The sequence below is a fragment of the Myotis nattereri genome, assembly GCF_964212035.1.
Source record: "Myotis nattereri genome assembly, chromosome: 11".
In the NCBI taxonomy this organism is placed as follows: Eukaryota; Metazoa; Chordata; class Mammalia; order Chiroptera; family Vespertilionidae; genus Myotis; species Myotis nattereri.
The window spans coordinates 68,487,298-68,515,012 of record NC_138086.1 but is presented as its reverse complement, the minus strand read 5'-3'; the positions used below and the strand labels follow the sequence as shown (position 1 = coordinate 68,515,012).

At 42.6% G+C, this 27,715-nt stretch overlaps 1 protein-coding gene across 3 annotated transcripts; it reads left to right on the top strand.

The window, feature by feature from the left end:
* Positions 1 to 183: 183 nt before the first annotated feature.
* Positions 184 to 27,715, top strand: SLC26A5 (solute carrier family 26 member 5; the record flags this gene model as incomplete). Of its 3 annotated transcripts, XM_081102269.1 has the most annotated exons (18): positions 184 to 335; positions 2,011 to 2,150; positions 3,978 to 4,088; positions 5,690 to 5,856; positions 6,382 to 6,546; positions 8,267 to 8,419; positions 11,790 to 11,872; positions 16,405 to 16,552; positions 17,737 to 17,850; positions 18,653 to 18,730; positions 19,411 to 19,506; positions 19,714 to 19,820; positions 20,809 to 20,878; positions 23,185 to 23,277; positions 23,857 to 23,964; positions 24,862 to 25,062; positions 25,650 to 25,704; positions 27,056 to 27,715. In XM_081102269.1, 18 exons carry the CDS (start codon positions 184 to 186, stop codon positions 27,241 to 27,243), a joined length of 2,229 nt encoding a protein of 742 aa, XP_080958395.1. In that variant the 3' UTR covers positions 27,244 to 27,715. The 3 variants fall into 3 exon arrangements, with proteins under 3 accessions (XP_080958395.1, XP_080958397.1, XP_080958396.1); XM_081102271.1 differs by lacking the exon at positions 3,978 to 4,088; XM_081102270.1 differs by lacking the exon at positions 19,411 to 19,506.

Sequence of the window (27,715 nt, the reverse complement as noted above, 5' to 3'; positions counted from 1 at the left end):
CTGTGTTAGGTGCTCTCGGGTGTCCAAAGATGAAGCATTCAGAACTTAGAATACTGCAAGGAAGAGATGCTTAAGAGCAGTCATCAATTAGATTTTGGCATCTGAAACAGAGTGTTTATTTTCTCCCTAGTGACACTCGGGAAATGCTTGTCTCCTGCTGTTGATGAATAATTTCAGAGTACTATGGATCATGCTGAAGAAACTGAAATCCCTGCAGCGCCCCAGAAGTACTATGTGGACAGGCCTATCTTTAGTCATCTGGCCCTCCAGGAAATACTGCACACGAAGGACAAGATTCCGGATTCCATTGGGGATAAGCTAAAACAGGCATTCACGTATGTTGTGTTTTAACCTGTTTCCTGTATTCTGTCATTCAGTTGTGAGAGAAACAAGGTCAAGTGTATAAGGAAAATCTGGTGAAATGGAGGGGAAAAAGGGTGAGCACTCGTGATTTGCTGAACTGTCCACAGGGTTGTCCGTGATAGATATTTGATTGAGCACGAGCTTCATTATGTATTTCGCCATACTTACTGAATTCCTGCTGTGCCTTGGGGATTATGTGTAAAGGTTCCTATAAATAACCCGCTTCCAATTCTCCACCACATTCAGAATATCCACCTTTTCCCTTTGTCTCTCAGAATGCTCCAGCCATTCTCTTTTTTTCTACCCCATTTGGCAAAACCCTGAATCTAAATCCCCAACCTATACTGTCAAGGACCCTCAGTGGCCTGTGACTCCTAATTTTGGAGACACGAACACAGCCATGTTGCAGGCGTGAGAATGTCAATACATGTGTGCCTGTTGATAGCTCCCAAACTTCAAAACCAAACCATTTGATTACTGCCTCCGGGACCCTTGATACTACTCCTTCTGTGTTCTGTGTTCATTTAAGCTTCACCTTTCAGGAGAGATGGAAAATGTTTGCACTGGAGTCAGACTGCCTGAGCTTTAATACTAGTCCCAACCACCTACCAGCTATGTGCTTGAGTTTCCTGGTTTGTAAAATGGGTATAATAATAGCACTTACGTCGTAGAGTTACTAGGGGATTAGGCATATGGCAAGTATTATATAAGTGTAACTACTATTAATATCTCAATTTTCTAAACAAGGTATCAAATCTAGTTTGTTTTACTCAAAGTTATTGCTCTTACCACAGTTGCCTCACATTTTGCTTCTAATATTTTCCTTCATCAAATTGCCAAATACTCTTAACCACGAAAGATACTATATAAAAATACCATGCATGCTGCAATAATATATTTTGAATGGAACAAATTGTTTCCTTGTCACCGGGAACACTTAAATTTTTCCTTGTGGCCATGGAACTCATCTGCCCATACTGTTACTCAGTGATGTCTTTGATCATGGGCGTAGCCTGGCAAAAAAATTGGCCAAGGCCCACAGGGATTAAATGCAAGGCCTTGGTTTCATCAGCTTGCTCTTCCAGTTAACCAAGACAACCAGACATAATAGACTCAGCTATTACACCCCAGTGACAAATGGCATTCTGAGTTTACCGAATCAAAGACCCTAAAGCAAGGGACATATGTTAATAAAACTCAAAATACCTGTATAAATTTCCTTGATTTTATAAGGAAAGAGGAAAACTAATGGGCAGATGCTGGTCATTGGTTCCACATTCAAAAGTTAACTCAATCAGTAAATAATTCCCCGACTTCGCTTTTACACCAACACAGGAAGTACATTCAGGATTGTATCTATTAAAGTAATAGCTTCGGAGTTATCTCAGATATTCTGAAGCTAAATTTTTCTTCTTTTTCACGGCCAGTTATAGAGCATTATTATGGAGCCGATTGAGATGTCCCCAACAACACAAATTGCAAGAACAGCTCTTCTTGTCTCTGATCTCTGCAGAGTGAAAGCTTATCCTCGGCACCAGAGGGAATGTCTGCCTTGGCATTCCAGGATAAAAGGAAGGGAAAATGCCTCCGTTCAGACTCTACAGAAATGTTCCTCATTTTTTTCTCTGTCTTTTTTTGTCCTCCCAGATGTACTCCGAAGAAAATAAGAAATATCATTTATATGTTCTTACCCATAACTAAGTGGTTGCCAGCATACAAGTTCAAGGAGTACGTGTTAGGTGACTTGGTCTCAGGCATCAGCACAGGGGTGCTTCAGCTTCCTCAAGGTCAGTAGAATATATGTATTTATTTTTGTTCTCTTACTACATTATCCTCAAACAATTGCTTGACCTTCTTTCTGTTTAATTTCATCATGATTGCAAATTCATAGTTTCTATCATATCATTCTAGTAACCTTTACCTGTCTAAAAGAATTCTCCAGAAAAAAAATGTAACCTGTAAAAAGCCCCAGAGCTAGTAGTCGTAGGATGTGGTGATACTGTTTTGCAGATCAGTACAGTTAGGAACTGCCTGGGTTAATCAGTCACTCTGTGAAATGCTGTTGGGGTGGTCATCATTAAGGTTTTTGATGATAAGCTCATATTCTAATCACAAGAGATCATGAAATGTTAAATTCTCTGCATTTGTGTGATTTTTATATGTGATATTAAGAATTTAAGAATATCGCATTAATTTGTTCATCCATTCACACTTGTTTATCAAGATCTGCTTGTCCCTCCCTGTCTTCATGGAACTAACTCCCCAATCAGGGACAGAGACCTGAGTCAAATAAAAGCACATATACATTTTTATGTATAAACTAGGGCCCGGTGCACAAAATTTGTGCATGGCTAGGGTCCCTAGGCCTGGCAGGCAATCAGGGCTGGCCAAGGCCTTCCTTCCCCAGCTGCCAGCTGGGGCCTTCCTTCATTCTGTGCCACCCCCTGGTGGTCAGCACATGTCATAGCAAGCGATAGAACTCCCAGTCGAACTCCCATGGGGACACTTTGCCTATTAGCCTTTTATATATATAGATGATGTTAAACACTATGAAGGAAAATACAGGATACTATGAGATAATCACAGGGAGACCTAATTTAAGAAGGTAAATCACCAAAACCTCTTTAAGGAAATGATATGTGAGCTGAGAACTGAGGGATGAGTAGGAGGCAGGTAAAGAAAGAGAGGTGTCCAGCCGGTGTGACTCAGTGGTTGAGCATCGGCCTATAACCCAGGAGGTGAGAGTTCAATTTCCAGTCAGGGCACATGCCGGGGTTATGGGCTCAATCCCCAATAGGCGGCATGCAGGAGGCAGCCAATCAGTGATTCTCTCTCATCATTGATGTTTCTATCCCTGTCCCACTCTCCCTTCCTCTCTTTGAAATCAATAAAAAGGACGAGAGGAAATGCATTGCAGGCAGAAGGAATAGCATGTGTGAAGGCACTTGGCAGAAAAAGAATTGGGTGTTTGAAGACATGATTTGCAGAATTAACAGAAAGGCAGTGTTCTGGGAGTGAGGTGGGCAGGGGCTGATCAGCCTAGCCGTGTTAGCCACTTGTGGATTCATTCTGAGTCCAGTGAAAGCTATCAGCATGCTTTTCACTTGGCTTTCCTTTGTCAGAGTCACTGAGACCGCTGTTTAGGGAATGGATTTGGTTGGTGGGAGGGGCACCAGAATGAATGTGGGAAGTCAATTAGAGGTGGCTATGACTCTGTACAGTGGGGCCTTGACTTACGAGTTTAATTCTTTCTGAGACCGAGCTTGTTAACTCAAATTACTCTATCAACTCAATGCAAAAAATCAGCAGAGAGACAGCTGGTATCTCAAAAAACTCGTTAGTTGGGACACTCGTAAGTCAAGGCCCCACTGTATAGGCAAAGGCAATGACTCCTGGAAAAGAGGAGATGACCAGGGGACAACCCAGCCTGGACTCTCTGCAGAAGGTAGGATAATGTGTATGTTCAGGGTAGAAGGGCGGGCCAATGAAGACACTTATGCTTAAGTTAATATGGTTGTCACTTGTTCGTCAGAGATAAAGAACCAAGAGAAAAATACATATCAACCATCTTTTCTAATGATCTCCCTATTTCTGTCTGGTGTTTAATCCCGCAGGCTTAGCCTTCGCAATGTTGGCAGCTGTGCCTCCGGTGTTCGGCCTGTACTCTTCGTTTTACCCTGTTATCATGTATTGTTTTTTTGGAACCTCCAGACACATATCCATAGGTAAAAGCTTATACTTGATACTCTAGTACCTTTCCATTTGGCTTTCTCAGCTTTGCAATGTGCCGAAGACATAGTATGTTTGTTATTAGAACATCCGCTTAATAATAACTTGTTACTGCACACCCAGTAGGTACTTTAAAATATACTCCCCCCAAGATTTCTAGAACTAATAGCTTTCTTATCATCTTGGCATAATGGGGGGGGGGGGGGAGAAAGACAATTTTCTTGTGTAAAAAGAGCAGTTGTTAAAATCTGAAATACGTGTTTTAATTCATAATACAATTTACTTGCATCTGGTTTTTCTTTTTATTTCATTAGTGATATTGCAAGTTCCTAATTACCACACGTGTATTGCATTTTCATCTGATTTTAGGCTCTGGATTCCCTGTAGTGTATTTCGTGTATTTAGGATCAGATTTATATGGATTTCATAATAGCCTTGGTGCTGCATGAGGCAGCCCCCAGCAAACACAGGCACAATGTTTCAGATGTCCATTCCTAGGTAACAAATACCCCCAAATTTAGCAGCTTAAAGCAAAAATCATTTCACTGTGTCTCACAGTTCCTGTGGGTCAGGATTTGGGAAAAGCTCATCTGGGCAGGTCTGGCTCAGGGTCTCATCAGTTGAGAGTCAGAAGGGAGCTGGGGCTAGAGCAGCTACAGGAAGCCTGAACCTCTTTCTCTCTCTTGTTCCCTCTCCCCCTCTCCTCTTGCCCTTTGCTCTCTCTCTCTTTCTTCTTTCTCTCCCCACTCCTCTCTCTCCTCTCCTCTCTCTCCACGTGGTCCTAACGAGTTTTCTCACGCTCAGGGCTGCAGCACGAGCCAGTGTAACAGCTCTCAGGTGGAAGCTGCATCACCTTTTGTTACCTAGCCACGGAAGTCAACAGTATCGCTGCTGCTGCATTTTTTAAAATTTATCTTTATTGTTGAAAGAATTACAGATGTCCCCCTTTTTCTCCCATTGACCCCCTCCATCTCACATCTGCCCGTCCCAGGTTTGCATCACACTATCCTCTGTGTCCACAGGCTATGCATATATGCATATAAATTCCCCCAGTTAATCTCTCCCACCCCATACCCACCCCCGCCTTCCCTCTGAGATTCCTCAGTCTCTTCCATGCTTCCATGTCTCTGGATCTATTTTGTTCATCAGTTTATGTTGTTCATTAGATTCCACATATGAGTGAGATCATGTGATACTTATCTTTCTCTGACTGGCTTATTTCGCTTAGCATAATGCTCTCCAGGCTGTCTCAAAGGGTAAGAGCATTCTTTTGGTTACTAATATGTCACAAGTCCTCTCAGATTCAAGGAGAGGTGAATTAAAAATTAGTCTATGTCTTAATAGGGAAATGTCAAATTTCTAGAAGAGTCTGTGGGATGGAAGATGTCATCATGGTCATTTTTGGAGAATACAATCTGCACACACACAGTTTACATACCAGTATAGTCCAGGAGCCGTGGTTTAATGCTTAAGGAGAACAGTGCAATTTTATTTCAATGATGATTTGTTGCCTTCACCCGTGTTCTCTAGAGTACTGGCGACAATCACATCAGCTACACTGAAACTGATTTCCTTGATTCATGCTTCACTATTTCAGGTCCGTTTGCTGTAATTAGCCTGATGATTGGCGGCGTGGCTGTTCGATTAGTACCAGATGATATAGTCATCCCGGGAGGAGTAAACGCAACCAATGGTACAGAAGCCAGAGACGCCTTGAGAGTGAAAGTCGCCATGTCAGTGACCTTACTTGCAGGAATCATTCAGGTAAGACTCAGAGACGGGGAAATGAACTCTCGTTTGTTCATTTCGTAACTATCTATTGAGCACTCTCGGCTGGTCTACTGGGTGGGTAGGATCAGAGCTCAGAGCTCGCAGCACCCGGGAGCACCAGGCCGATTATATGCCTTACTGAAGTTAATTATGTTTTAGGAGCCAGCAAACCTCCGCTGGGTACTTTAGAGATTCCAAAAGCAAGAAAAGCCTGAAGCAGAATTGTTTAGTAATGGGAAGAGGCTTCTCATATGTGCTTGGAAGGAACAGGCAATGACATTGACTCAATGTGTCCCCGGTTCTGAGTGCCTGATGCTCTTTGGGACTCCAAGCCACTCCAGAGCTCCCAGTGTTTTTTGTACAATCAGCGATTGATTTGTTAGCTGCTTAACTGTTGCAGGTGCAAATGCGTAGTGTTAGAAAGTGGTCCAGAAAGAAATTTGTATGTTTTCTGTTGGTTTTAACTTCCTGATCAATCATGTGATTTATTTGTTTCTTTGTCATTTTAAAAAAAAATAGTTTTGCCTAGGTGTCTGTAGGTTTGGATTTGTGGCCATATACCTCACAGAGCCCCTGGTGCGTGGCTTTACCACTGCGGCAGCTGTGCATGTCTTCACCTCCATGTTAAAATACCTGTTTGGAGTTAAAACAAAGCGGTACAGTGGGATCTTTTCAGTGGTGTATGTAAGTAAGCAACTTACTGGTCCTAGTTTTCCCTTCTTTCTTTTCCCTCCTCCTCTTCTGTATCTCTTTTACCTTCAGGGCTCACTTTTCTTTTTGCTAAGAATTTTAATACCGTGGGGAAAACTTGGTTATTCTAACGCTTTTCTGAAAAGAGCACTACAAAATGAATTAAACCTTAAACTCTCCTTTTATTAATGTACGATACTGCCTGCCTTGCAAGGAATTTCTTATTAGGTCTTTATTGGGTGCCTACACCTTCACCCTCGTTAGCTGAAAAGACAGCTTTTTCTTGAGACAGAATTATATTCTCTTCAGGAGCTAACAAATAATTTAAAAGTGTCATGGGAGAACCTAACTCTCAAAAACTGCTTATTCAAGCAGGCAAAAAATAAGTCTATAAAAGATTTGGCTAACACAATTAACCAAATTAATTAATTTAATAAAAAATATATAGACCTTCGCATCCAACTCGGAGAAAATATAAATTCGTTATAAGAACATAGGGAACAATGGTAATAACCAATTGTGTTGAAACTTACACGTGAAACTGATCACAAATTTTAAAAATTTAGTATATTTTTACACAGTATGGCATAATTAGTAATTAAATATAGCTTTAAAACTTCCACACATTTAGAAACAAAAAAAACCTACTTCTGAGTAACCCATGGATAAAAGAAGTGTTTAAATAATTAGAACCAAATGATAGTTAAAGTGCTACTGAAACTTACATGATGATGCTAAAGCTATTCTTGGGCAGAAAGACCTTGTAGGTATTTATGTGCTAGACATTGTGCGAGGCCCAGCAGTGAGTGAGCAGACATGGCCGTTGCCCTCTTGGAACTTACAGTCCAATGGGAAGACGAGTAGTAAGCCATTAATTGCATACATGTGTAATTGATTAAAATATTGTTCGAAGCATGGGGAGACCTTTAGATTAGAGGTCTAGGAAAGTCACTTTGAGGGGGTGCCATTTAAATTGAATCCTGGATGGATTCAAATGGAATCAAACTGTAGGAACATTCCCTAAATAACTAAATTCTTCATTTCCCATAATAGCTGGTAGCATGCTTCTTACTCTGAGATTTTTCTAAATGCCTCGTCACCCAGGAGACCACAGACAGGCACCTGAGTATGCTGTAGGCATTGCTAAGAAAGGTGTGTAGCCGGGGCTCAGCAGTATCCTACTTCCCCAGGGTCCAGATAAGTATTGACTGTATTCGGGGTGCTGGGAATTGCAGCCTGAGGATAAGATTAAACGGCTTTCTTTAACTCTCCCGGAAGTCTTTTCAAACTTAAGCACCCTCTTGCCTTCAAAGCCCACCTGGTTCCTCTTTCATCTGCTCACCAGGATTTCTCTCTCTTTCAGCTCTTAAAAGTTTTTCTGTGTCTTTACCTTTGTATTATTTTGCTGGTATTCAGCCCCCTAATCCTTTCCCAGTGCTCAGGACTCAGTACAAGGGTTACTCTTCTGAATTTTATAATACTACATTGACACGTGAGCATGTCAAAGAGCACTGTAAGATTGTTGGATAAGGTTCAGCTTTCAAGGTGTCTGACGAGGGGAAAAGGCTCCACACTGGGGGAAGCTACAAAGAGAGCGAGTTGAGCTGAGAGCTCTGACGAGAACGCCCAGTGCTGGGGTGCTGTGTGAATTAGTGCACTAGTGACTGCCCAGGGCCGCTGCCGGATGTAAACCCCAGTGTTCACTGTGTTACAGAGTACAGTTGCTGTGTTGCAGAATGTTAAAAACCTCAACGTGTGTTCCCTAGGCGTCGGGCTGATGGTTTTTGGTTTGCTGTTGGGTGGCAAGGAGTTTAATGAGAGATTTAAAGAGAAATTGCCGGCACCCATTCCGTTAGAGTTCTTTGCGGTAAGTCGACTTTCAGCTGTTTCTGAGAGGGGTGCGCAAGGGGATGGATGGGAGGGAACAGGGTGTTAGACGTTTTCCCTCTCCGTTCTGCCAAGAGAGGGGTAGAATTTGAAAGGGGAACTTGTACAAATACACTGACAAGAAAGAAAAATCATTAGAGCACTGAATGGATGATTTTTAAAATATAGGTGAAGACTCTGTAAATATTTTCATGGGAATTATCTGTGAGTGATGAGATTAGGGAAGATTTTTCTGCCTCAGTGTTTTATTGTCTAATTCTTTTATAATGAACACATAACTTTAATAACCTGAAAAGATTAAGCTGTTTCAATTTTGAAAAGAGCAAAAATCAAAAGTTCCCCAACTTTCTTGGTTCCTGGCACTCCTAGGTCAAAAGAAATACATAATGGTTTAATTTAGTAAGTAGTTAAGTCCAAGCAACTTAATACGTATTTATGTCTAACAACCTAAGAACTGTAAAAATAATGCACATAAATTGAAATAAAATATATATTTATTACACGGTTAAATAACCACAATTATCTGACAAATCCTCAAGTCAGATGGGCGCTTCTACCCTCCATTTCCTCTTCACTTTGATTTTGCATGGTACCTGCTTTCTACCCCAGCAGCCCCCGAATGCCCAGTTTTGCAAAGATACAGAGTAATCGAAAGGAGTGTAGTGGGAACTGAGGTGGAAACTGTGAACTACCTCAAACTAGAAGTGTGCGTAGCGTCTGGCACATGTCACTGTTTTCCTTGGAAGTTCTATCCCACGGTGTCCTGGTGAGTTCCCCGTGGCACCCTGGGGCACCTTGGTGCATAATTCGAGAACCATAAGGATAAAAAATAGAAAGTATAGGTGTCTGACCCAAATTTAGCCAAAAGTTTGAGCCACGAAAACAACAGGCCAACATTACAGCTCAGGAAGAAACCAATCGCTTTGATCCTTTTCCGTGCTTTGGTCATGTCTACATCCCAACAGGACTGTCTGGCACAGCGGTCCTCAACCTGTGGGTCGCGACCCCCTTTGGCGGTCGAACGACCCTTTCACAGGGGTTGCCTAAGACCATCCTGCATATCAGATATTTACATGACGATTCATAACAGTAGCAACATTACAGTTATGAAGTAGCAACAAAAATAATTTTATGGTTGGGTCACAACATGAGGAACTGTATTTAAAGGGCCAGAAGGTTGAGAACCACTGGTCTAGCAGATTCAAAGTTAGCAGTTCTGTCATTGGGGCTGGGCACGGAGTTCCTGCTTCGTCACGGAGGACAGCAGGAGGCTCTCAGCTCCTTTGCAGGGCAAGGAGACGGGCAGGCCAGGCCTAATTGTGCAGCAAATGGTGAAGATTGCCTTTCCCGGCCTGGGTTCCTGGTTCTGTCCATTTCCCAGGTTCCCTTTAATGGATTCCTTCATGTTTCCCAGGGCAATGGTTCTCTAGAATTTTATCCTTGTGATTATAGGAATCCAGTGTTTTTTAAATTTCTTATCTAAGTTCTCCTCAGAGCAAGGGAGAGAGAAGCCACGCTGGAAAATGTGGGACAGTCTTTATGACTCCCTGTAAACATAAACTTTCTTTTTGATCATAAAAACACTTTTGAGTTTTGCATTCTATTTCGTAATATATCTGTTTGTGTTGATCGGAAAGCAGGGGTTAAATTAGTTTCCACTATATGAAGTTGAGGCAATGGAGACTGAAGCCACATTTATCCTATGGATTTGAATATTCTGGACAAACACCCCCCCAAACCCCCAGTTTGCGTTGCACAGCTAATACAATTCAGGGTGACAGACATAAATGCGATGAACAAAAAGGGGTAATTCGGCCCGGCCAGTGTTGCTCAGTGGTTGAGCATTAACCTATGAACCAGGAGGCCACGGTTCGTTTCGCAGTCAGGGCACATGCCCGGGGTGCGGACTGGATCCCCGGTGGGGGGCGTGCAGGAGGCAGCTGATCAATGATTCTCGTCACTGATCTATCTTTCTCTCCCTGTCCTTTCCTCTCTAAAATCAATTAAAATATATATATATTTAAAAGAACAGGGAGCATCTCATCAAAGGGGCCAGAAGCACCCATGCACTTGGTCTCTCAGGCTGCTGTGTCAGATAAGCTCACCTCATTATGGGTTCCCTGAGCTGCCACCACCGTGAGGGCCCGCTCCCTCCCTTCCCTGGACAGCCTTCATTCCTTCTCGGCAGCCCACTCAAAGCTCTGTAGCTATCATTCTTCAGGATGAAGAAAATTGCCTTCCTTCCCTCTCGTTTCTCTCTTCTTGTAGCTCACTAAGGGTAGTGCTTTCCACACCAACTGAATCTATGCCCTGGCATTCCAGGAAGCTGGTGTATGAGGAAACGTGTGTGATAGGCACTTGCACTCTGACCCTGGCTGAACTGGGGGGAGGCAACTGCAAGCTGCTCCCCCACACGTGGTGCTGGAAACAGGGTCAGCAGGACGACTGCAGATCCGAACGTACATTATTTTTTTTGTTTTTATTTTTTTAATTTATCTTTATTGTTGAAAGTATTACAGATGTCCCCTTCTTTCCCCCTTGACCTGCTCTACTCCCCATTCTCCCTCAACCCCACACCCTCCTTCTACTCCAGGCCTTCACCCTCACTATTGTCTGTGTCCATGGGTTATGCATAGAGGCATATAAATTCTTTGGTTAATCTCTTCCCGTCCCGCCTCCCTTTCCCTCAGATTCGTCAGTCTGTCGCATGCTTCCATGTCTCTGGATCTATTTTGTTCATCAGTTTATTTTGTTCATTAGCTTCCACATATGAGTGAGATCATGTGATACTTGTCTTTCTCTGACTGGCTTATTTCGCTTAGCATGATACTCTCCAGGCCCCTCCATGCTGTCTCAAAGGGTAAGCGATCCTTCTTTTTTACAGCTGCATAGTATTCCACGGTGTAAGTGTGCCACAGCTTTTTTATCCACTCATCTACATTTTATAATGATACACTGCCATCGTACCCCCCTTCACAGTACAAGCTTCAGTGACCTCTATTCGCGTCATGTGATCAGAGACACATTTCCCCTGGCCCACATGCACAGCCAACTCCTGAAAGGTTTTATGGGCTTTTTTGTTTGCAGTCAACTAGCCAAACACTTCAGCATGGAACAGACCAAAAGAAAAAGGAAAGCACCAGGCCACAAGGAAACTAGAGTCCATTTTAATTTTCCAGGGAGAGTCGACAGGAGAATTTAGCATTGCTAGAAGCTAACTGTAATTCTTCTTTTTAAAACTGAAAGTTGAGTGAGAATAGATTTGGTTTGGCTAACAGTATTTGAAGAGCTCATTTTTGTGGCATTTGAATTCTCATCTGTAAAGGACATTTGGTTTGTGTCTGTTTTAGGTGGTGATGGGAACTGGCATTTCAGCTGGGTTCAGCTTGCACGAGTCGTACAATGTGGACGTCGTTGGGTCACTTCCTCTGGGGTAGGAAAATAATTTGAAGTAACAGTGTGACTTGAATAATAAATGCATCTAATGTGGTTTCTAGCTCCTGCTTTAGTGTTCTTGCAATGAGAAATCCCTTTTATTCCGACCTATCAAATAGCTGAAGGTTTGGGGGGCGGGGGCTTGGGAGTTTTTGTTGTTTTGATTTTTAGCATGTGCATGGGTGCTTGTTGTTTATTGTAGTAAAAAAAATAACATAAAATTTATCATTTTAATCACTTTTAAGTGTATGGTTCAGCAGTGTTAATTATACTCATGTTATGAAACTGATCTCCAGAGCCTTTTCATCCTGTACATCTGAAACCCCATGCCCATTAAACAATAACTCTCCATCTCCCTTCCTCAGCCCCTGGCAACCACCATTCTGCTTTTTTGCCTCTCTGAATTTGACTCCAGTAGGTACCTCATATAAGTAGAATTGTACAGTACTTGTCTTTTTGTGACTGGCTCATTTCATTTAGCATAATGTCCTCAAAGTTCATCCCTGTTGCAGCGTATGCCATGATGTCCTTCCTTTTTAAAGCTGAACAGAAGTCCGCGGTGGGTGGTGTGCTGCTCCCACCTCTTAGATGTTGCGAATAGTGCTGCTGTGAACACGGTGTGCCAATATCTCTTCGAGACTCTGCTTTCCGTTCTTTTGGGTGTAACTTGGTGAGGAGCCTCCATGCCGTTTTCCACGCTGCCTGCACCACGTTTTAGTCCCACCCGCGCAGCATGTGGTGTTCGCTTTGTTTCCTGTTGTTTAGCACGTACCAGTGTTTAAAACTCTCCTTGGGAGACGTAGAAATTAAGAGCAAAAAGACCTAAGTCTAGCCTGCCACTCTCTAGCCGTGTGACCTTGGGCAATCCCTGTCCACTCCAAGCCTCCATTTCCTCTCCTGCCTGGCAGGCCTGGTGACTGATACCTTTCCGAGGCCCATTGAGAGAGCCCCCGGGATATTAGTGTAGCCCCTGATACGCTATAAGCGTCCAAGACAGTAACCAAAAGTTCTCCGGCTCATTCTTTCAACAACTTTTCTAGTTTTAAATCATGTGTTGCTTCTTTGCTTCATCTTTTTCTTTTATCTAACTCTTTAAATGTTTTATTCCCTTCCTTTGAAGGAGCAAGAGTGGCTGTGAGCCACTCCTGGTCTGGCTCTGTTCCTCTCTGACCCTCTCTGGCGGCCTCTGCATCTCTCATACTGTCTCACTCACCACCCCCTTCTCTTTCGAAAAAACCGAGGCAGACATGTGCCCCGATGCTAGAGGCTGACAGAACCTGGCATGTCCCCTCAGACCTTGCCTCTAGCCCCACCTACGAACCTTGTGGGAATCACAGGGAGAGGGAGGTGCTCTTTAAGACAGAGTTCACTCCACAGAGCAAGTGTTGAAGGAGGAAGCGTGAACTCGCGTATAACACGGTAATAACGCTTGATTTTGTATTTGGACTTGTCATTTATAAAACACGTTAGCCTGGCCCGACCAGGGTGGCTCAGTGTTTGAGCGTCGACCTATGAGCCAGGAGGTCAAGGTTCAATTCTCGGTCAGGGCACATGCCTGGGTTGCGGGCTTGATCCCATGTGGGGCATGCAGGAGGCAGCCAATCAATGATTCTGTCTCATCATTGATTTTTCTATTTATCTCTCTCCCTCTCTGAAATCAATAAAAATATTTTTTAACTACTTTAATACCCACCATCTCAGTTGCTGCTTTCAATAGCACTTGTCGCGTACATCATTCCCATTTTACAGATAAGCAAGTTCGTTTATTGAGCATGTGTTTAATGAGTGCCTGTTATATGCCAGGGGCACAGCAGCGAAAAGCAAACATGTAAGCTTAAATGTCTTTGTTTTCATGGCGCTCACATTCTCCTGGGGGGGACAGGCAACAACCAAATAGTGAGAAGCGCTGTGCAGGGAGCAGAAGCCAGGAAAGGGGTGGGGAGGGCTGGGGTTGCTGTTCTAGGCAGCGGATCCAAGGAGGTGACGCTTGAGAGACATGAATGAGGTTTGGTGGCTCCTGGTGGGTCCCAGCCTGGGCCCAGGGCGCGGTCTTCCGATACTCAGTTGTGTGCGCTTTCCGTGACCGCACACCTGAGTCACTAAGATAATTAGTCATGTGATAAACATTATCCAAGAGCTAACCCTACTGAATAACTAACCACAAGTATTTGGATAAATGTGAACCCTCACACTTAGACTTCTTTTAAAAATTCACGTGCCACCCATATACTTTCCCGAGGACGTTGCTTTCCCTCTGTCAGAGCTAGAGTTTTTCTTTTCTAAATGACATTTTACCTTTCTGAAACTTGGCTACCCAGAAAGCTTATCTTTCTGGAATTTAGCCCCAAACCAAGCAGGAAACCAATAAAGCCTGCCTACCCACCTATCTGTATCTGTATCATCACACCGTTTCCGTTATCTGTGCGTCTTATCAGTGCTTAAAGCAGCATCCATTTCCTTGTGCGCAGCTCATCAGTCCAGGTGAGGCTCGGCTGGTGGTTCTCTAGCCGCTCTCACTTGGGGTCCCTCATGCCGCTGTAGATGTCTGACGGGGTGACTGGGGCTGGAGGCTCCAGCAGGGCTGACACCTCAGCCGGAGGGGCTGGGACTGCTGAGGGCTGGCTGGCCTCTGCTCTCCACATGGTGTCTCTACGTGGTGGCTCAAGGCAGGACAGAACAGCAGAAGCCACTTAACGCGCTCACACAGTCACTTTCACCACATTCCGCTGGTCAAAGCAAATCACAAGAAGGACCCAGAGGAGAAACAGATTCCACCCCTGGATGGGAGAGCAGCACGTTCAAGGACGGGAGGAATTCTGGGTCCTATCTGAAAGCAGACTATCCCACTTACTTACACACACACATATCACTCTGTCTACACGCACGCACGTACGTACACAGCACAGTGTCCAGAAAGTGGCGGTTGACTATTAGAGATCCAAGTTGTGGCGGCACATTCTGTTTCTTGGTTTACTTTCCTCCCTTCGTTCCAAAATCAACCCTTTTCTCATATTCTTATTCCTCAGCCAAAGCTGCTCCCAGGCCTTCCCTCTTGGCTAACGCTTCTGTAGCAAAGGGCAAGGGAAAGACAGTAAGTTTTATAGTCAGAACCCTGGATTGTGACTGCCTGCTCCATCTTGGGCAAATTACCTGACATCGGCAAGCATCTGTTTTTTTCACCTATGAATTGGGATAATAATGGTACCTAGCTAGTAGGATTATCATGAGGATGCCTGAGATGACATATGTCAAGCATGTAGCACATCATCTAGGCTTTTATGTTAGATTTCTCTCCTCTCTTCCCTCCCTTTCCTTTACCCCAGAACTTGAGACATCCCCTCTGTCGCTGTGATATGACATAGTAAGAGGCACAGGGAGGTGGATTCTTCATGGTTTTCGTTGTGAGCAGTTGGTGAGCTGTTTGACCTGGAACAGGTTGCCTCGCCTCATTGTGCCTCATTTTTTTTCATCTGTAAAATGGCCATTATGATGGTGCCCGGCTTACAGGGCTCCTGGAGATAAATAAGCACAGAACCTGGCACAGAGGAAATACCTAGTGATCGTTACTGTAAGAATAATATTATGCATCAATTAATTGATTATTTTTATTATCTAGCCCAGTGGTCAGCAAACTGCGGCTCGCGAGCCACATGCGGCTCTTTGGCCCCTTGAGTGTGGCTCTTCCACAAAATACCACGTGCGGGCGCGCATGTACAGTGCGATTGAAACTTCGTGGCCCATGCGCAGAAGTCAGTATTTTGTGGAAGAGCCACACTGAAGGGGCCAAAGCGCCGCATGTGGCTCACGAACCGCAGTTTGCCGACCACTGATCTAGCCCAGTGTCTCAAATGGGAGCAGGTGCCTTTGAAAACCTATATTGCTCCTTCCCCCAAACTATTCTAGGGAATTCCTATTCTTTCCCTTTAGGAAGGAGTTTCCAACCTATAAAAAGGACCACAGAAATTAGATTGCCCATTGTGGGGCTTCCGGAGTCACATTATTGGCCCCTTCAGACTCCCACGAGAGACCCAAGGAGCATAATTTGCTGCAGCTCCTTTCTGATGTTAGAAACGCACCTGAAGAGATCCTGGGAAGGAGCAGTTATGTGAAATAACGAGGGAGAGCAGTGAGTGCCTACTGTTGCTCAGACAGTAATTCTCCTCCAGGATGACCCTTGCCCGATACCCTCCCTGCCCTCAGGCTTTGGTTCGAATGTCTCTTCTTCCTGTTCTGGGTCTTACTTACACCTGCCATGCAGGTGCCATGAGGTGTGAGGTTACTTCTTTTCTAAATAAAACGGCATCTGATCTCTGCTGATAACCCATTCAGGTAGAAAGGTGGTACTCTGGGGCTGAGGCCTGGAAAGAACCTCTGTGTGTCCAGAAGGGCCCTTTTTGCCAAACGAGAGCAAACAAGTACCCATGGATCACCTCCTTTGTAAATAATGCCCCTCTGAGATGCTCCCCTTTCATTGCATGTTTGTTTCCCAGTGGTCACAGCACTTGGGTTAAAGTCAGCTTGCTCTTTCAGGCTACTCCCTCCAGCCAATCCGGACACCAGCCTCTTCCACCTCGTGTACGTGGATTCCATCGCCATAGCCATTGTTGGGTTTTCAGTGACCATCTCGATGGCCAAGACCTTGGGAAATAAACATGGCTACCAGGTCGATGGCAATCAGGTAAAAATCATTACTTTTGTACAGATGTTCCCTAGTGATACAATCATCATGCTCTGCTATGAAAGGCAAGTGAGCTTGATTCCTCTGTCTTGATCAAAAAACGTGTAGTTTGATGGTGGATGTATTTAAAGCATGATTTATTGAACATTACATTTTTTTCATAATTAATGTAGATCAGATCATTATCATACTCATCCCATGGGCAGAGGTCCAGCTAGAAAGGTGAAATCTCCAATCTGAGATTTCCAGTTTGCCGTACTGCTATTGATGTTACCACTGTTTTTAGTTGTGTTTGTTTTTTTGTGTTTTTTTTCAATTACAGTTGTCATTCAATAGATGTGATCACATTTTAAAGTGAGTTTTTAAAAATGTGATCACAGATTGGGAATAAAATGTTTTTCCAGAGTCATTTTTACTCCTCAGGAAACCTTCTCTCTGGTCATTAAACGTTGAGTGTGTGATTCATCACTCAAACTCCACAGTGTATTCTTTGTCACCTTCTTTTATAACATAGCTACAGATAAGGTATTTAATCTGAATGCCATGAGCTATAATTTTGGCATGACAGTGTCTGTTTTAACATGCTCTGTGTTTCTAAGAGGAGAGGAGATGATCCCCATTCATATGAAGCACAGTGATCCAACCAGGAAGACCAGAGTAGCCCTGAGAGCAGGTTTCACTGCCCCAGGAGGACACTGACATGTACTCTGGTTGAACAAGAGCCAGGCATTCAAAAGATGTCAGAACTACACACCACAATCCTATATACCTTAACAACAAAAAAGTTTTATCCCTAGCCAATGGACACAGACAGTAGGGGGGCGAGGACATGTGCTGGGGGGCGGGAGCAGCCGGGGAGAGGTCAATAGTGGGGAAAGGAGACATGTGTAATACTTTCAACAATAAAGAACTTAAAGTTTAAAGGATTGTCCCTTAGAGAGTATTTGGGAAAGAAGGCTGAGTGCAGCATTTACCGCCAACACTAAAAATTCAAAGTGTTTCCCACCCCCACCTTAAATTATGGAATAATTCCTATTTTGAGCTCATTCTAAACCATTTCTTGTATCTGAAAAGACAATGAAGAAACAGCCTATACTGCTGACAATGTATATTACGTGGGCCATCGCACCTTTCTTTCTGAAGAATAACGGATCTCTCATGTGCTTTGTTTCCACATGGAAAAGGAGCTCATTGCGCTGGGACTGTGCAATTCCATTGGCTCACTCTTCCAGACTTTCGCAATTTCATGCTCCTTGTCTCGAAGCCTTGTTCAGGAAGGCACTGGAGGGAAGACACAGGTATGTATACGCCTGGCTTCTCGGGACTGGTGATTTGGGTGGTAATTTAATTTTAATCCCTTGGTTCTTTTCTGAACCCAAAGCTATTCTGCCTGAAGATCCATGCTCCAGTGAGCTGTGTAGTGAATCAGAAAAAAAGTATGATTGATTGAAGCAAATCCCAAGGAGCTAAATCTATAGGAAAGAGGTATACTCTCCAGTTTAATCAAAAAATTATACGATACTCCTTGCTATCATAAACCTCAAAGCTGAGACATAGTATGTTGTCATGAAAGCCTCAGGCTGAGAATGGGAAGGATGCCAGCACTATCCAATAGAACTTCCACCAGTGATGGAAATATTCAGTATTTGCACCGTCTGGTATGGCAGCCACTGGCCACTTGAGACTCTTGAGCACTTACAATGTGACTAGTGCAGGCAAGACCTTAATTTTTTACTTTAGTTTAAATTCTTTTAATTTAAAGAGCTACGTGTGGCTAGTGGACACCACATTGGACAGCAGAGTCTTATCTGACCTCTTCTGGCCCTTACGGGTCTCAGATCAGCACCAGATATCTCCTTTCCCCACCCTGGCAAGCAGATTTCAGTCAGGGTATTTCAGCTTCTGTTTAAAAGCTGTAAGAGGAGCCAGAACTTCAGAGAAGTGGGAAGGAGTTAATAGGTTTATGTGATGGTTTGAGTGACTTATATGAATCCATCTTTTCTTGATCGTCTCACATTGGTTATCAAAAGACTAGGACCAACCTATGCTGGCATCTTACCCTCTCCTAAAAGCCCCTTCCATGTGTCTTTTCTCATGCAGCTTGCAGGTTGTTTGGCCTCGTTAATGATTCTGATGGTCATATTAGCCACCGGATTCCTCTTTGAATCATTACCCCAGGTGTGTAGCTTGGACTTGGTGTGAGGTTTTCCATGTGTACAAATTTTGCTATTTTATTTGTTTATATTTTTGTGGATGTCTCATGGGTCTTTAATGTAACCCTAGCAGGGTGGTATGAGAAAGGGCCAAGGCTAGGACCAAGATCCTAGTCCACAATCTATCTATCAGCAACTGGGACCTTGGGAAAGCTGTCTCAACATCTCTGGGTCTCAGTTTACCTGCAAAGAGGGTGTTTGCACTGGCTAGTCTCCAAGGTCCCTTTCTCCTTGATCTTCTCTCACCTAATACTTCCTTTTAAAATCTGAGATGGCCTACACTCCTCAGACATTTGTTTACTGACATATTTAATCTAGTAGAGATGACGAACAGTGTTAGAGTAAAGAAAATCAATGTAGAAAGGCCATTGGGTGAAATAACTCCTCGAGTACCAAGTTTAATTCTGAACCTCTTGACTACCATGCAGGTTTGCTGCTAGGATATAAGCCTGGTTTTCCAAGGCCCATTTTAGCTAACCAAGTCCTGAAAATCCAGGTGTTCATGGCTCCCAATGTACCATCACTGCCGCGTAGGAAGTGAGTGGGGAGAGGGTGTGGGGGGGCAGCAGGAGGACAGTGAGGAGCCAGCAAATGGGGCTGTTTGGACACAAGAGGAGAGGCAAGTGTGGATGTACTGTGTTTCAGGCTGTGCTGTCGGCCATTGTGATCGTCAACCTGAAAGGAATGTTTATGCAATTCTCAGATCTCCCCTTTTTCTGGAGAACCAGCAAAATAGAGCTGGTAAGTAACAAAGGTGATTGTTAGGCGATTGATCATAGCAACACAGGGATTAGTGCTGATAAAAATGCGAGAATTATAATTTAACGCAGTCAGTTGTTATATGCAGTGTCCAGTTAGGCAAGGTTAGGTATTGTGTGTGTGTGTGTGTGTGTAACTCTAGGAAATTGTTAACAGGATTCTCCATAAAGCTTTCTGTGTTTCGTTCAGACCATCTGGCTTACGACTTTCGTCTCCTCCTTGTTCCTGGGGTTGGACTATGGTTTGATTACTGCTGTCATCATCGCGCTGATGACTGTGATTTACAGAACACAGAGGTGAGTGCACAGATTGGGATGTGTGGGTGTCCTGCCCGAGGCCGCAGTGTTGACTTCACGTGGATTGTAGCTGTCTACAGACTGAGCATCTCGACCGTGAAGGCAGTGTTCCTAGAGTCCAGAATCAGGCACATAGTGTGATCTCTGAATACTTATTGAGGGAATCCACCCAGAAAATTAGCTACTGTTTGTATTGTATCTTCTAACTCACAAAGCACTTGCCTCTGCATGCTAAGAAGCACCAGGACATAGTACCAAGACCATGGAATGTCACATCAAAGACTTTGGGACATATTCTGGCTCTCAAAGCTCCCTGACAACCCACCTTACCTCACTGGGCTTCAATTTATCAAACAAAACTTAAGAAAATTTCTGTGCTAACTGGAGATTTTTATTCTCTCCCCACCTCTTTAGTTGACTACCCACACCCCGGTCAGAGACTCCTAGAAACAAAAAGAAAACCTCTTCTTAAGTAGAGTAGGATGACAGTTCTATCTACTGAGTAGAATGAGAACTTGAGTCATGTATGGCATGACTTGAACTCTGCACAATTCATTTCTACCCCCATCTTTAAATGCCCAAGTCTTTTTTCCTGATCAGGTCGTTGATATGGTAAGTGTCTGGTGTGGTGTGTATTTGTATGGTATGTGTGTGTAATTACATTGTGTATGTGTATGTGAAGGGTATGTGTCATATGTGGGGTATGTGTTTCTATGTGTCTGTGTGTGTTATTTGTGTGATATATTTGCTGTATGTGTGTATTGTATATGTTGGGAGTAAGGTGTAGGGTGTGTGTGGTGTGAAGTGTGTGGAGAATGTTAGGTTTGGAATGGCACTAGGAATGTGAAAGGCACCATATAAGGATCAAGTATTCCTGAATTCACTAGCACATCCATACATGACATTTAAGTGTGTACAACCTCATTTTTCAATTACCTACTGGGTCTCAACACAATGGTATTTTAACACATTCACTCTCTCTCTTCAGTCCGAGCTACAAAGTCCTTGGACAGCTTCCTGACACTGATGTGTATATTGATATAGATGCATATGAGGAGGTAGGACCTTTTCTATAATTTTAAATGGTTGTAAGCATGTGATGTGGTGTAATGTGATTGGCTAACTAAATTTTATTTTCACCTAGGACAAAAAGTGGGGGTTAAAAGGAAGGAAGTAACTGGTCAAAGTGAAAATCCTGAATATTGATTTACTCTCTGGATTCACTTTTATAGCTTACACTGTACATTATACTATACATTAATTGCTCAACCTCCTAATATTAATTTTGTCTCTTTTTTAAATGAGGATAAATATATATTATTGGAATTAAGGTATATATTTGAAAATACTGAAACTGAGAGGATGGTTTGTATGTGCATGATTTTTTTCTGATGATATAAACTGATGGTAAAATATTAACTATGTAAAATATAGGTTAAAATCAGGGTTTAAAATATCCTTGATTTTGAATGTTCTTATGTGGAATCTCAAAGACTTTTATAAAATCTTTTAAAACTAGTTTTCTCTGTTTTGTTTTTTTCTGGAGAAGAAATTCTCAGATTCACTGTAAGATATTAGGAAATGAGATTGTATTAGGATTACTGTTTTCTCCTCCTTCCAAAGAATTATATGCTGAATTACTTGTTTCCAAACTGCATTCCAGAGACAAGGCTTTTTTTTTAAGAGATAGAGACATCAATGATGAGAGAGAATCATTAATTAACTGCCTCCTGCACACCCTATACTGGGGTCCAAGCCCACAAGTCCCCTCAACCACTGTGCCATGCCAGCTGGGCTCCCTGTGTTTGCTTCTATGTATTAGGTAGAGCTGCCATGTCTCCTGGAATTGGTAGAGTGGCCTTGTGTAGTAGGTATCCTATAGGGCCCAGTGGCTCAGCCTTCCCAGTCACCTGAGCTGAGCACACTAGGTGTGCCTCTGTGTACACTGTGTACACAGTCTTGTAGTTGAGCCTTGATTGCTATTGGCATCACTGGGAGGAACTGACCTCCAGGCCAATTGGCTGTGAGAACCAGCTGTGACTACAGTGGAAGAGCTGCTGTTCAAGAGATACTCCTATGGAGTAGGATTTGCTTCAGTGAGGTGTTAGTGTTCACTGAGTTTGCCGCTTGAGTGTTTTGCTCATGGATGTGTAAAGTTGTAATCTGGTATGGTCTGAAACTGTCCATTGGGTACAGTGGCTCTGGGGCCTCCCAGGAAATGCAAAGTCAACTACTACCAGGTGCCACCCAGCAGAAGCCACAGAGCGATCTGCAGATGGCTGCTATTTGTGTGGGGCTTGGAAGTGCCCAGGCTAGGCCAAGCTGTGAAGCAAGGCAGGCTGCTGCTAGTGCCAGGTCTTGCTGATGGCCAGCTGCTGCTTGTTTGAGAGATTATAGGTAAGTCTGAAGTCTGAGCCAGGACAGACCATTCATATGGAAAAGCCATTGCAAACAGCTTGGGTGGGGCTGCAAATTGGGTGGGGTGGGGTCTCAGGAAATCACCAGGGCAGAGAAAACAGTATGAGAAACTCAGATATGGCTGCCGGTCATCTCTGCAACAGGGGGAGGTCTCAGCATAGGAACAATGACCCCAGTGAGCACCCCTGTCTGAGAGAAAGCCACTCCTGAGTTCTTGCTCCAATGCCAGATATCCAGTTTCTCCCCGTATGTTTCTGGATTCCCCCAAACTGCTGCCCCAGCGCTGGAGCTTACAGGGAGCAGGACCATGTAAGTTCATGTGCTGTCCTTTAAGGGGAACTGCTGGGTCTCCAGCAGCCTCAGTGTCACTCAGTCACAGTTCCTGCTGGTTTTATAGCCCACGTTATGGGGACTTCTCTTTTCAGCTCTGGAACCCTGGGCTGGGGTCCAAAGTGAGGCTGGGACCCCTGTCTTCTCACAAGAGGCCTCTGCAGCAGAGATATCTTCCCGATTTAAAAATAAATAAATAAAAGCCACAGTGTCGGACCAGCCCATTTGTCACCTCTGCCCCTCCTACCAGTCTCTATATACTTTCATCTTTATTCTCTACTTGTAAGACTTCCATTTAGCCAGATTTCAGGCGGTTCTGAGTGATAGTTGTTCTGTATTTTAGTTGTAATTTTGATGTGGTTGTGGGAGGCAGCGAGTACTGGCATTTACCTATGCCGTCATCCTGGTTCTCTGATCAAAATGTGCATTTTAAAAGGCTTTCTTCTTGGTCTCCTTCCTCCAGAGCATGAGTAGAGAGACATTGTTTTATCTAAACACTATTAAGAGGGCCCTTAGCAACCTCTGTGTGAATTTTCAGGTTGGAAGAGGGAGGCTACTGCAGTTTTGATTCTGAAATATTTCCATGTTTTAAATTCACTAACATTTTATTTCTTAGGTGAAAGAAATTCCTGGAATTAAAATATTCCAAATAAATGCCCCAATTTATTATGCAAATAGTGACTTGTATAGCAGTGCATTAAAAAGAAAGGTGAGTCACAAAAAATTAATTTTACATTGTTTCTCTTTCTACATTTTTGTAGATGTGTGTATATATATAACCTTTTAAAATGTATGTGTACATTTTTGTATGTATGTGTGTGAGTATATATATATATATATATATATATAACCTTTTGAAAAAATTTTTAAGAAAAGGTGAAAAAATAATTTTAGATTTCTTGCTCTTGGGATCATAAGAGTTCCTTTGGTCATGATTAGAACTTGATCCTACCCTGTCCAGTTTATAGGAAATCCTCACAATCAACCCAAAGTCTCTTAAATATAAGAATCTGAGAAATCTAAGTTTGAAAAATGCTACTTTAAATTCTCTTTAATACTTTAGCTTCTGTTTGGCTTGAATCAAGACCAAGAATAAGAAAACGTACTAAAATTCTTGTAATGAGGGAATAATTCAGTTCAGGGATCTGAGAGAAAGGTAGAGAAAGGTTTGGGGTGGTAACTTCACATAGAAAACCATCAAATTGGGACATTTAAAGATTAATTGTATTTGGGGTGGGGGTTCCTGGGAGCCAAGAAGTGATTTTGCAAATATTGCTGTTCTGTAAAGACGGGAGTGAACCCAGCATTTATTATGGGAGCAAGAAGAAAGGCCATGAAGAAGTATGCTAAAGAAGTCGGGAATGCAAACTTAGCCAACGCAACCATTATCAAGGCGGTGAGTGGTCTCTTCAGTGTAATTTTCCCTTCTCTCTTGATTCATAGTGGCCCCCACCTTTATTCATGATTGAAATTTTAACACAGCATGAAGTCCCTAAAATAAGAAAGCTTAGAAATAATCTAACTATCCTTTATGTATTAAAAATGCATGATAAAAAATAAAAATGCATGATAAGGTTAGTTATGAGAATGCTTCTGAAATAAGTAGTGATATAGGCTCAGGAAAACATTGTTGTTTGTTATTTCAGTAATCCTCACCCGAGTATATTTTTCCTTAATTTTTAGAGAGAGTGAAAGGGAGGGAGGAAACACAGAGAGAGAAACATTGATGTGAGACACATTTATTGGTTGTCTCCCACATGCCTCTGACTGGGGCCGGGATCAAGCCTGCAACCAGAGTACCTGCCCTTGACTGGAATCGAACTCAGGACCCTTCAGTCTGCGGACTGACGCTGTATGCACTGAGCAAAAGCAAGTAGGGCGGAAAATATTGTTTTAAAAAGTAAACATCATACAGAACCTTAATAAATTTTATCATTAGTATTTAGCCATAGATTCATTCAGCTTATAGTCAAAAAGCTCAAAGGCTGGTTTTTACTGTCCAGGCTTATGGTAACTTATGGTCTATCATGCTGAAGTTAATAGAATTATTTTAGAAGTTAGGGGAAAATGGACTAAGAGTAGATTTCATTGAGCCAAAAAAAGGAAAATAAACTGAGCTAAAATTGAATATTATGCACACATTTTTTTGTCACATTACAAGGCTGGGATTTGGCAAATATTTTAGAAAAGATCTGGTATAGACAGTAGCTTGAGACTCTAAAGACTAATTTTTCCTTATAACTCTCAGGACCAAAATACATAGAATTCTGGTGTGATTTAATTTTTGACACAGGATGGAGAAGTAGACGGGGAAGATGCTACGAAGACTGAAGAAGAGGATGATGAGATAAAATTTCCCCCAGTAGTCATTAAGACCACAATTCCTGAAGAACTGCAAAGATTTATGCCCCCAGGGGAAAATGTCCACACTGTCATTCTGGATTTTACACAAGTCAATTTTATCGATTCTGTTGGTGTAAAAACTCTGTCAGGGGTAAGCATCATCGTGAACAAGTCATTTAATCTCTCTGTGCCCAGTTTTGCCATCAGTAAAAATCAGACAGTTGAACTTAGAGTCCCTTTTCGACGCTTAAACATCTTTTGTTGTTGTGGGGGTTTTTTTTCAACTTTTGATTATGGAAAATGTCAAAAATATTCAAAAGTAAAGAGCATAGTGTAATGAACCCCCGCATAAGTATCACTCAGCTTCAACAATTATCAATTTATGGTTAATCTTGTTTCACTTGTCCCCCACACCCACTTTCCCCTTATTTTGAAGCGCATGCCAGTCATCCCATCATCTGTAAATATTTCAATACATATCAGACCTAAATAAAATTTATAGACCTAAATAAAATTTAACAAGAATTCTTTGGTATCCCTAATTATCACTGTCCATATAAAAATCAAAAGAAACACACAATTTTTAAATGATTAGCTCAAAAATGCATAATTATTGAAGCAAAGTAGATCAAGTGAATGCACTAGAGTGTCTTATATCAGTGAAATACATATTGGTAAAAATAAACTTGCATTTGGCACAGTCAAGAGAAACTAAACTTTATTTCAACATTATTACAGATTGTAAAAGAATATGGAGATGTCGGTATTTATGTGTATTTAGCAGGATGCAGTGGTAAGTACACTTCTAGAATGAGGAGAAATATTATCATTTTGATTTTTTTTCTCTTTTTTCAGTAACCGCATTTGGAAATACTTCAATCTAATTTTAGTTTTTAGTGAAAATGAAAATTATTCTTCTGAAAATCACTCTAAAGCTAGCTTTGAAATTAGCCACTTACAGGCACTCCTGTTACTGGGCTCCTTGTGGCAGCCTCCTGAGCTGCAGTTGGTGGAGAGGAGCTAATAAACCATCGCTCTGGGCTGGTATATTTTTTTAGTAATTATTTAATGGCTGCCATAAACTTAGGTTTTTCTATACAATGCCTGCTTTCTTGTTTCATATTAAATTTTGGTTAAAACACTGCTTGAAAATGAACTCTACATAACAGCAAAAATAAAAACTGCTTGACAGTGTGCTCTGCAGGCACACTGTGGAAGAACAGGCACTCAGACCTTGCTGGTGTGAGTGCAAAATAGAACAGCCTCTGTGGAGGCTCTCAAAATCAAAAACACATTTGCCTTTTAACCCAGCAAATCCAGCAACGTGCTACACACACTCAATAAGAAACACGTACAAGCCAGTCAGAGAAAGATAAATACCACATGATCTCACTCATTTGTGGATTATAGAGAACAACATAGACTGATGAACAGGGACAGACCCAAAGACAGAGAAACAGCGATCAGGCGATCAATCCCCAGAAGGAAAGTAGGGGAGGGCGGGGGTAAGGGGAAGAGATCAACCCAAGGACTTGTATACATGTACATAAGCCAAACCAATGGACACGGACAACAGGGGGATGGGAGCATGAGTGTGTGTGTGTGGGGGGGAGGTTGGGGGTTAATGGGGGGGATGAGGACACATTTGTAATACCTTAACTAATAATTAAAAAAAAAAAAGAAACACGTACATGGTTAGTGGTCCCAGTACTGTCTCTGAAAACAATAGAGTGGAAAACCTCAACTGTCGAACAAAAGGCACCACGTAAGACAACGAGGCTACATCTATGAGATCGAACACCATGTAGTCATAAAAATTGAGAAGATTTAAATTTTTTAAATATTCAGGATAATATATAGTATGCTTTCTTTTGGGTGAGAAAAGGGGGGGAATAAGAATAAATGTTTATATACTTACTTACATTTGCATAAAGAAATACTGGAAAAATGCATTAGAAAATAATGAAAGTGGCCACCTGCGCCTGGGGGGCGGGGGGGGGGGGGTGATGCCACGGGGACAGGAACTGGAGTGAGACTTTTATTACCATTCTAATATTTGAACTCTACGAAAGTGGGTTTGTTTGTTTTTTATGTTCAAGACTGATGCCCAGAGTGCGGACTAATTTTCTTTTCTTCTTTCCTAGCACAAGTTGTAAATGACCTCACGTCAAACTTCTTTTTTGAAAATCCCGCCTTAAAGGAGCTGCTGTTCCACAGCATCCACGATGCCGTGTTAGGGAGCCAGCTTCGAGAGGCGCTGGCTGAACAAGAGGCCCTGACCCCTCCGCCCCAGGAGGATGCGGAGCCCAATGCCACTCAGGACGAGGCGTGAGGAGCTCGGCCGGGATAGGGTATGCGCCTCTTCCAAAACCACTAATTTACACATTTTAAATACTAGACACGAGATTTTTTTTTCTAAGAGTAAATACGATTAGTCAAGGCTTGATTTGGAGGGTGAATGACGCATAGCAAGATGTATCTTACTTGTGTGGTTTTCTTTTAATTGGCTGTTTCCAAGATGAATTGGCCTCGTCCCTGAATTTATTGTGCAGTGACATTTCTGTGACTTTTCAGTATTATCGTTGTCAGCTAAGCACTTAAGAATTTTTCTCTTTAAGCACTTTACCTCCAGATCAGTTATGCTGTCGCCAGACATGTAGTGCTCCTTGCTTTTGTACGTGTTGCCCTACAGACTTTCTGAAATGAGAGTTATTGGATAGAGGTGGCATACCCACGGTTTTCTAGTTCTTCTTTTGAAATAAGTGAGTTTTCATTTTTACAGGTGCAATATAAGTGCATTACAG